Source organism: Falco peregrinus, chromosome 3 (assembly GCF_023634155.1).
Source record: "Falco peregrinus isolate bFalPer1 chromosome 3, bFalPer1.pri, whole genome shotgun sequence".
In the NCBI taxonomy this organism is placed as follows: domain Eukaryota; kingdom Metazoa; phylum Chordata; class Aves; order Falconiformes; family Falconidae; genus Falco; species Falco peregrinus.
In genome coordinates, this window is record NC_073723.1 from 40,991,180 (window position 1) to 41,002,313 (window position 11,134).

An 11,134-nucleotide genomic window follows, 5' to 3' on the forward strand; every position below is an offset into this window, starting at 1 on the left:
ATGCCTATAAATAAATAATTAAATAAACCAAATTGTTCTGAGAACACAGCTGACAAGGATATTTTCCAGCCGTTAAGTGATGAAAGAGACAGTGATTCACGGCCTTTCTTCCGTGCTGGTGCAGGATTTTGCTGCTGTTCTCAGTTTTGGGTTGAAAGCCATGTTTCTTAAAATCTTCTGTGATTTTTGTCTGCAGCTTCTTAGCCATGCTAGTGTTGTCTCAATTGCATGATTTAAACCTCTACCTACCCACACAATAATTGGCCATCTAAGTGCTCTCATTTGGAAGTCTAATGAGTTAGATGTCTACCTCCTTCTGAAAGTTAGTGTTTAAGTAGCTTTTGTCTGAGGATACAAAATTAGAAGCAAGATTAATTTAAGATTAATTGCTGTCTGGAGAAATTCTGTTGTATATATGTAGTGTGAAAGCTTGGAAATTTAATTTTAAAATATGTTTCTTCATGTTCATAGCTAAGCTGTGATGACACATGATTCTTTCTTTGTTCTTTCCATTGCAACAATTGAGGGGGAAAAAATGAAGTTTTCAATCTAGAAATAAATTTACTTCAAATGGACTTCCCAATTTCTAGACTTCCCAATTTTCTAGACAACTTAAGAATGTACACTGAAAAGGTACTTAAATTATCTGATGAAAGAGGCTTGATTAGGATTTATTTTCACTGCTGATACTGGAGCTGAACTCTCACACTTCACCATTGCAGCATATAGACACACCTCAGTAGATAGGGCATTGAACCTGAAAGCTCTTTCAAGATGTTCATGAAAAAGTGCTAGCTTACTGGTTTCTAGCACAGACTGCCATGGAGGCAAAAGTTAGCATTTTAGTAACACTTGATAATATTGCTCTTCATTGTCGAAAATATGTGAAGAGGGAGGGGTCTGAGAAGATACAGACTTAAGAATAGTCCCACAGAGTCTGAGTCCTGTACAGATCTTTTAGCAATCCTTTCCTCTTATTCCCATCCACAAGTAAGAATGCAACCTCACCTTAGCAACCCGACTAGCCTCTCCATGCTGGATTAATCTCTTGCATTTTTTTGTGTTAATTTTTTGAAGTTTGACTTTCAGTATTATTTAGGAAATATTCTTCATACAAAAGCATACCTTTAAAATATTTTAAAAATTAAGATCTTTTCAGCGTGGTTTTCTCTCTTTGTGACTAGAAAATCTTGTATCACCATTATAGCAATACAACTGTCTCACCTCAGATGACCATGCAGCCCCTTCTTGGTCTGTGAGAGGATGCTTTGCCATTCACTGCTCCTGGAATTATTGCATAGTCCCAATAATAGTGGTCAGATATCTAGTGTGGTGGTTCACGTGCAAAAATAAGCCATACCTAAGTGACTCTACTGTTAACTCAAGCAGTCCCTTTACTTAAGTGGATTGTTAAAGATGAAATGCCATGGAAATAAAATTCCATGTTGAATAGGGTCTTTCACTCCATGTACTTCTTGGAATATTAAGAGGCGTGGAGGAATGAGTACACGTGTCTGATAAAACTAGATGGAAGAAGCTGACATGCATGCTGTTACTGATAAAAGCGTGGCTTAATATGTTGGAAAAATTGCTCAAGAACAGTTAATCCTCACTTTAGGATTACCCCAGAAAGCTGGCAAGGTCAGGCTGTACAGGGATTGTGTGTCATTTAAATTCGGGCTGCATGTCTTGCCTGGGGGTAGCATTAACTGCTACATGGGACTTGTTCTAAGCTACATCTGTAAATCATCATTCTTTGTTTGAAGATAGCACACTCCTTCTATCCTCCAAGCTCCTTCTCTTGACAGGTGCAGTCAGTACCCTTAATTGTAGTGCCTATCAGGTGACTGCCTTTGTGCAGAGATTAATCAGTTTGGAAAATGCTATTTCCATGTAAACTACATGAGTTAATCAGATTATAACCCTGTGTTTTTCATGCATATCATAAACTGTGTGAGGAAAGTGCTTAAAGTCATTTAATTAAGGTTTACATTGTGCAGTGTGAAAAGCCTTTCTGAGTTTAATTTTTAAACAGATGTTAACATTGGTTCACATGAAATCTAATCAGCTGGGGAGAACGGCACGTTGTGAGGAAAGTGGTGAAAACTCCTAGCAGAAGTTATTGCTTGCAATAGAGTAAATTTATTTACAACAGAAGCTGTGAGGAAAAGGGTTTTGTTTGCAATACTATCACCTGTTTTTTGCTTAGCTTGTACATAGCCAACCTGGTAAATCCAAAAGAATTATATGGATATGTTAAGAAGTGAAATTTTAGCTACTTTGTGTGTATGTATGTAAGTCTATACAAGCAAATATATCTTCCCTTTGTGCATTTCTTTATGCATGCAATTTTGGGTGTGGACAAGCTAAAGCCAGGTGGAAGCTTGGTCAAAAATGTCTTCATCAAGAGAAAGCAGAAAGAATCACCAAGAACAATAATTTTGAATACATACAAATTTAAATAGTTGCTCAGCTTTGGGACACTAAGTCCTCAAACTCACCTCTACAGCTGTGATATTGTTGGGTTTTTTTCAATAGCCTTTAAATGTGAAATTTAAATCCACATATTAAAAAGTCATGAAGTGCATCTCATTACTGATGCAGACAGCTTTGCCACAGTGATATTGCACAGATGATATTGTCCCTTGAAGCCTCAGTTGTCAGGGAGAGGGGAACAACCTCCCTCATTTGGGGGGCATTTTTTCTCTTGGCTTAAAAAACAAATTAACACTGATGGTAAATACACTTGCTACCGGTTTTAATTCATGCATTAACTCTGCTGTTGTCTAGGCTTCTGACTTGCAAGTGAAATTGAGGACTAGAGTTAGACCTGTCTATCATTTTGACCTGGCATGCAAGCATTTTCTCAAGCCTAAACTTGGGCGCAGCCTGAGACTTCTTCATCTACATGGCACGTGGCTACAGACACTATGACCACAACGAGTCATTTGAATGTGCAAACTCAACCTTAAACTAAGACCCAGCTACTAAAGCCAGTGAGATCTTGTCCTTCATGACCTTCTCTAGACCCTGACTTAGTTCAGTTTTACAGTGTATTTCTGCCCATAATTTTATGTCTTCAGAAAACACTGATTAAGGCCAAGCTGAATATGATTTTTTTGTGTACTTAGAAAACTGATGTTAGGAGACATACCACCAGTAAACTATCAGTATCAAGCACCGTGTTTATTAGGATTGTCTCAGACCTCCTTGGTAAAGTCAACTGGAAAGGCCTCAGAGAACAACAACCTTCTAGATTTTTCAGCTTCATGGAATAATCTGAAATGTAATATCGATTTAAGAGGAAAAACACAAACCACATACTGTGCTAAAACAAACGTGAAAATTTTATCGTGAGGATGTGTTCTTAAATGTACATGGGCTACTGTAGAGCCTGTCTGCTGTTCTTGCTAAAAGAATGATCTAATGTTACTAGATTGTCATTATAAGACACTTAATCCCCAGAGTGAGAAACAGGAAGAATATTCACGAGTTTCAATGCTATTTACTAATTGCCAATTGACTTGAGGAAAGCTAAAAAATTACTGGAAACATCCATCCCTATCCTGATACACACACAAACTAATAATGGAAATGGCAGCCAAGACAAACAGCTAGCAATGCGGTGCATCCTGTTGGCATCATATTTTTGGCACTGTTGTAGCTACACAGAAAACAAGTGATACAAGAAATGTGTAAGGACATCTGTTCTGTAACCTATGGGGCTTCACTCACAAAACAGTTGTAAAACCTTCTGGGGGAGAGAAAAATTTCTCTATATCTGTGCAGATGCTCTATTGTAAGAAAAATATCAATGGAAGGAAGTGTTGAGCCTTTAAAAGAGGAAATTGTTCACCAGATTCACTGTCAAATGTTCCATTCTTTTCTTTCCTTTTCATTTAACCTAAGTTATCTGCCATTCACAAATTATATTTAAGCCAAGTGGTGTAAATCTGTTGGGACTAATAGAACTGAATCATGGATTAAATTAGCCCAGTGTCTGCTTGTAACTCTTCTTTGCTTTGGATTACTTGGGCTCTGTGTCACTCTCCTGACTATTCAGGTCACAGCCTCTCAGCTACCAGCTTCCTTCCTGAATCCAGCATCTTCATGTCTATCTAAGGGGCATGACAGGGAGAGGAGAAACATTAAGGACATCTTCTAAGGTCCAAAGAATTGTTTACTTACCAGCTTCTCTCAACTTTGCTGATCCTTCCAAATGTAAGCAGGCTATGGGAGAAAGAAAAGGGGGAGGTTTTAAGACACTGCAAAGCTCACTCAACTGTTCAGCTACTGCCATTCGGTCATATCCCATGGATGGGCATTTTAAATGGAAAGAAACTTTCCCCAAATTCAAAAGTTGGGATATTAAGTAGTTAGGCTTACCCCACAAGTGTCTTATGGAGAGAAAGACATGGTTCCATGAAAAAAAAAAAAAAATCAGATCTCATATAAACCTGGAACACATTAGGAAACTGGAAGATAAAGAGGGACTGTGAGATGTAAGAGATGGGGAGGACTTGGGGAAGGAAAATTTAGCTCTGGGAGTAGCCGGGAGTCCTGGGTGAGAGAAAATTTAGGAGCGGGGGGGGGGGAAATGTAGGGCCCTGGGTAGGGTGAGATTTGTGAAGAAGTAGAAGTGATTGCCTCTGCTGTAAAAGAAGTCAGATTCTGGGGTGGACAGTAGGGAGGGGAAGACCAGGGGCACTGGAGTGGCTTGGGAAAGATGTGGGACTGAGGCAGATGTAGAGAGTGGCAACTCAGTACTGAGAAGCATAAGCTTTTGAAGAGATTGTCAGCTTCCAGAGCAGCAAAGGTGAGAGGCCTAGCAATGAGGGATGGTGCAAAGAACTGGCTCTTCAACAGAGCTCACACAAACACTCTGACACCTCTACTTGGAAGATCAAGGATACAGGTACAGGACTGCTTTCCTGCTGCTTCCCCGCTCTGATATTTTGTTTCAGAAATACAATAGATCTGAGATCTTGAATATTTTATACCACATTTCAGTTTAGGAAGTGCATGGCTTGAAGAAGGTCGAAATGGAGAAATGAGACTGTACTGCATTACAAGCGGTAGGATCTGGGTGTTGTATTTGTATTAAACTTGCTTATTATTAAACATCTTGAATTGTACTTTCATTTTATGTATCCTCTAATTGTTCCGTATTTACTTCCTTGACACCCATATAGTAATGACCAATTCTTACAGACAAAGGGTTCAATATTTTATATTGTAGTACTTATTCCCTTGCTGTTAGAAGAGATGACCTTGTGATCTGTTTCTATTGAGATAGTGGCCTCCTGGAAGTTCCAAAGCAGTTTTTCTGGAGAGCAACCCTGAAAGCTGCTCTGCAATGTTTGTGGTATGCCTTGCAATAGCCAGTTCTATGAATAAAACAGCAGTAACAGATGTACTCATATACAAAGCAGTTCTACAAAGTAATTAGGAAATTCAGGTTCATCTAATTAATATCTTCATGATTTGGGGATTTCAGTACCACTGATCAAGATCAGACTGTTCTACATAACATATGATAAACCTGTCACCTAATCTTGAATGAAACATTACTTGGCTCTACTTCTTACCAACTATGAACATGGCCTTTTCATCCAAGGCACTGTACAAACAAATAACCTGAACAAATAGTTCTTCCACAACAAGTTTACAATTCCACATCAGACCCAGAAGCTAAGAATGGATATAAAAAAGTAAACAAGGTGGGTTCAGAAACAGATGAGGTAGCAGTGAAACTGTTGTCATGGTTTAACCTGAGCCAGCAACAAAGTAGCACGCAGCTGCTAGATCGGTCCCCATCACACCCTGGTGGGAGAATCAGAAAAAGTTAAAACTCATCAGTTGAGATAAGAACAGGTTAATAATTGAAAAAGAGTAAAAATATTAATAATAATAATGACAATATAAATAATAATTGTAATGAAGAGGAGAGGGAGAGAGAGGAATAAAACCCAAGGGAAAAAGCAATCAAATGATGCACAATATAATTGCTCACCACCAGCTGATCGATGCCCAGCCAGTTCCCCAGCAGTGATCGGACACCCCTGGCCAACTCTCCCCTGTTTGTATACTGAGTATGATGTTCTGTGGCATGGAATATCCCTTTGGCTAGTTCAGGTCAGCTGTCCTGGCTATGCTCCCCCCCGGCTTCTTGTGCACCTCCTCACTGGCAGAGCATGGGAAACTGAAAAGTCCTTGAGTTAGTCTCAGCAACCACTAAAACATCAGTGTGTTATCAACATTATTCTCATACTACATCCAAAACACAGCACTGTATCAGCTACTAAGAAGAAAATTAACTCTATCCCAGCCGAAACGAGGACAACCGTGTAGGAAAAGCAGATGTCTCAGCATGCATCTCTCCTTGCAATGCTACCTGGTAATGTTTTTTGGAATATCATACATAAGAAGAAAGGAGATCCTGATTGTTTTGCTAATGTGCATCAGGAAAAATGGACATGAGAAGACAGGACATTCATGTGTGCCCTTCTCTACCAATTGAATTGTTTGGTTCTCATAGTTGCTAACCCACGACTGACTAAAGTACAATAGAGAAGCAGTCCTGTGCAAGGAATCACAGGCACTCCCCTTCCTCACGTGGTGAGTAGTGCTTGCTCTGAGATGAAAAGGACCCCAGGGAGAGAAGGAGAAGAGAGAAACTGGGATGAATAAATGTGTCAGGTTACTGGAACAAAGAAGTTGAGAGGAGAGTAGATGTTGCCACTGGGCAAAATTGTTTGGGTTGATTCAGAAACGGTGATTTTGCTGTGCAGTCAAGATGGAGGATGGAAAGGCAGATCATGATTAGAGCTTATAGGACTTGAGAATCTACATCTAAAACTACAAGGGATGCTATGAAGTCATAAAGAAAGAGCTGTCTTATAAAAAATGCAAATATATCAATATGTCAGGAAAACCAGAAGATATGAGGAAAGGGAGAATTCATTCACTGGAGAACTCAATGGGTGATAAAGGTGAAAGATCCAGTAATGGGAGAAATTGTTATTGAGGCTCAGCCTTTAGTCGTAGCATGGAAAAAAGATAAAAAGAAAGATGCAGGCAGCAGAGATTTTAAGATGAAGGGGGAAAATATGTCAATGAATAGGAAGGAGGAACAGATTAGCTGTCAGATATAGGGACCCCAGAACACATGGTAAAGGTAGAGTGTATGAGTAAATAACAGTGATAATCTGAGGTTTACCAAGACACATCATAAAATGTTTAGCTTTTTATTTGTTTGCTAGAGCAAAACCCGTAAAACTTCACAGACTAGAAAGATTCCAGCTTTATGGGTGAAGTACCTTGTACAGCCTTCTGAAGCTTTAGCAGCTAGTTATTACTATAGACATATCTGGGATACATGCCTCTTACTTTAGGGCAGCCTGGCAATTTTTGTGCTGTTATTCATCTCACCAAAATATACATCGTCTAATAATATTTAAATTGTATAAACATACCTTTCAAGGGAAGGAGCTGTTGAGAGAGTCCAGGCAAAGATTTAGTATGAAAGCAAATCCAGTACTTCATTACAATGACAACTCCTGTTCCGGACAGAGTCCTTGCTCTCTGAGAGGAATGGAAAATGGAGATAGAGACATGGATTCTTTCTGTCCTGACAATTAAGAAGAGAGCAACTTCCAATCTTTTAAACAGCAGTTGTTGCCTCACTGTGAAGAACAGTTCCATAGGGCCTGCAGTTAATTCAGTGTTTGAGGTGTTACCTTAGGTAACAGCGTCTGTGAAAAGTTACCTTTCGTTCCCCCTGTGATTAGTTCTGAATGTATCTTAGGTGGGAGTGAATAAAGAGAAAAATCCAGTTTTGAGTTCTGCCTTACATTTCATCTTCCAGACAGAACTGACCTCAACTGTTTTACTGGGCTGGGTGTGTTTTCAAAGTCAGCCACGTAGTGCCTGAGAGTTTCATAATCACCTTTTGCTAAATGAATTACAAAAAAATCACTTGTCTTTTACCAAAGCAGTTAGGGGGGAGAGAAGAACAATTTTGAGTCCTAAAGCAGGACTCATGAAGATGAGAGAGAAGCTGGGCAATAGAGAATGCACTTGTGAAGAAAAATATCAGCTGAAAATTGATCATTCTTCTATTGCTGATGCTTCATAATCATCCTGTATTGCCTCACCCTGTTTAGCACACTTCACTACCTTTATATAAGACATCAGTCTGGTCTGCTGTATTGTTTGATATCCAGCCTTGAGTGTCAATAGTATCCTATGACCCTCTTCCCATTGCACATATCTTACGCAATCATCTATAAGACAGGAGTTTGTCCACAGGAGCTCTGGAAAGCGTAGGCTCTGGGAAAACTAGTGAAGTTTTCTTCTCTGGGAAGCTAGTGAGACGTCACAGGCCAGAAAGGCAAGAATCCTACAAATATATCATGTTCTTCATGTAGGTGCTGAAGCTTTCATTAACACAACTGGAAGTCACTCATATACCCAGGGAGAAGATGACGTCCTCAAATCCATGCACAAGCACAGCTGTCTATCACGGAGCTGTTATGTACCCACTCTTGTTAGCTCTGTAGGCTAAATTGCTTCAATATACAGAAAATTATTTAAATCTAGAATCTCAAAATACAACCTTCCTTCACTTGGTGTTAATACAGTTGTGTCAGTGGGAGTTTTGACAACTAATTTTTTCTTTAGGCAGCATTAAGTGCCTTGAAACAGTTTTCAGAACAAGGACTGGATCCAGTGGAAGGGGCTATGAAAGTTGAAAACGGATCACATGAAATGTAAGTACCATTTAAATCCTCTGCATTTTAATGCCTGTGTGGTGTGATAGATAAGAAATGTTAATTAAGAGCTTAGTTGCCCTTTTAAACCTGTGCAAAACTATTTCCTCTGGAATTTATGTAGTTTGTGACAATTTGAGAGGATAAACAAGATTTCAGGTTTAGCATTACTGATAATGTTTACTAATGAGCTATAAGACAGTCAGTCCTCCTATGGAAATCCTAAAGAAAAGGATTTTCTTTTTATTGTATGGATTCTGTATAAGTAGCATAACACGATTTTTGTCAAGTATGTTGTAGCACGTGATACTGCCTGTAAATTAGGATAGCTATCTGCCAATAAGTCTTTATGTCTGCAAGAGGAATTTTACCCTAGAGAATTTAAAAGTTGAAATATCTTCCAGGTCTGAAAAAACTCTTATATGGAATATTAGCTTTAAGTAGTAGACAATATAACCAGGTTTCACACAGGATTTTCAATTATTTAAGAAAGCAGGATTGTCTGTCCAGTACAGATTTTTTTTCCAGCTGCTAGTCTGTTTACGTAAGAAGGTAGTCTTGTGTTACTAAATAAATTAGGAAGTAATAGAATAAAAGAAAGAAGACTAAAAGTGGCATTTGGAATTTTCAATGGATATATTGTGGCTATTTATAAACTAATTTAATCAGAAACATTTTTCCATATGATCTCATCAGCATAGTATTTGAACATAAATATTGTTGTTTCACTTTAAAATGTTACCTTCCACAGTGACCTTTGAATCTCATGTGCCATCTGGTAATAAACATGTCTTAAAGATGTGCAACCCTGGACCTTACCGCTCTTGTTAATGTATTAATCTTTCAGACAAGTCAAGCATCTGGGAGAGAAAGCAGACAATAAACAGACTAACTCAGGCACCATTGCTCAGGACTGCAAGGATTCAAAGGCTGTCGTCTAGGAGCTTCCCAGCACCCACGGCTGCCACTGCATCCTTATAAACCTGTCAACACGCAATAGGGTGTATGTGTACAAGGAAATGAATGACTAATACCATTATTTGAGTCTTATGTGAAGACAACACTATTCTAACACAAGAGATAGTATACATGGTACTGTTTATTCAACTGTGGAAAAAAATAAAATTGAACATTTCCCTTAGGACTCGAGATCAGAGCGTAACTCGATTGCCCAGAGGCAGAAGAAGTCTGATCATGTTACTGGAGGTTAAAATAACAACTAATTAACAAAAGCATTAGAAAAAAAAGGGAAACTTTAAAATTGATTAATATGGAGGAAAACAAGTCAGCATTGGTTCAGTTATACAATTTTTTCGTAGTGTAGTTTTAAGTTCGGCTTACTGTTTTTTAAATAATGCTTGAATATTTTAAAATTAACCAATGACAGTGCTGTGAGAATTGTAGTTGTTGTCTTCATATATAGTCATACAGCTTATCTTTTTATGCAGACATTATGCATTCTTCATTCTATATGAATATGTATGACTTTAAGATGCACTACTCAGAGTTGTATGCAAACAGAAGTTTAAATCATGACAAGTATTTGCTTAACACGAACAGATGTTAGCTATGATCAGTCTTGATATACTCCGGGAAAAAGCAGATACGGTATTTGATTTTCCTTGCCATAATCAATTAAAGAGGCGTCTTGCCTCCAAGCAACATTTTCCCCTTCGATTCTGCTCTCTGTTGTGTGAAGCACATCTACACCCCATTCCGTGTGTTGTACCAACCCACCATTTGCATCAACTGAGTGTTTTTAATCTCTGCATTTGGACCAAGAGCAAAAGGTAGGACTGCAACATTATCAACCCAAGGATGGAAAACTGTTGATGTAAAGATCATTCTTTTGTGAAAGGAGTGGCAGCAGAGATAAGACCTGTGGCTGCTCTGTACCAGCATATTTCTTTTAAGTGTATGGCCAAATGCAGTAAAACCACATCAGTTCATGTGTACAATGGCAGTGTCGTCTCTTTCTTTATCATTTATAGGTAGACAACTAAGAGAATGAAGTGAAAAAAAGCTCAATTACAAACTAATGAATGGCTACCGTGCGAAAGCCAGGGCTCAACCTACCTTCCCCCATGGCACCACCTTCTACAAACTCACTGTGTTAGACCAGTCATCCTGGCATTTAAGTCATTTATTTATCCAAAATAGAGACATTTTATTTTATGTAAACCTGATGCAATAAACATATAAAGCTTCAACTGACGGCATAACAGTCACGACAACATTGCACAAGATTTTGGAAGCATGTAAATCAGGGATCGCAACTGAAGTGACTCACACAGGAAAGCAGAGAAAGAGCAGTGTAAGGAAATAGTGCAAAGTACAGTGGCATTGATTGGGACAGGCTTTCA

General features: G+C 38.6%; 1 protein-coding gene across 4 annotated transcripts in view; it reads left to right on the forward strand.

Moving 5' to 3' along the window:
* Nucleotides 1-10,729, forward strand: part of STAU2 (staufen double-stranded RNA binding protein 2) — a 177,226-nt gene extending 166,497 nt beyond the window's left edge. For all 4 annotated transcript variants that reach the window (XM_005229883.4, XM_055800861.1, XM_055800862.1 and 1 more), the window contains 2 exons: nucleotides 8,683-8,771; nucleotides 9,619-10,729. In XM_005229883.4, coding sequence (XP_005229940.1) covers nucleotides 8,683-8,771; nucleotides 9,619-9,712 — 183 coding nt within the window. In that variant the 3' untranslated portion in view covers nucleotides 9,713-10,729. The remainder of the gene's footprint in view (nucleotides 1-8,682; nucleotides 8,772-9,618) is intronic.
* Nucleotides 10,730-11,134: the final 405 nt, after the last annotated feature.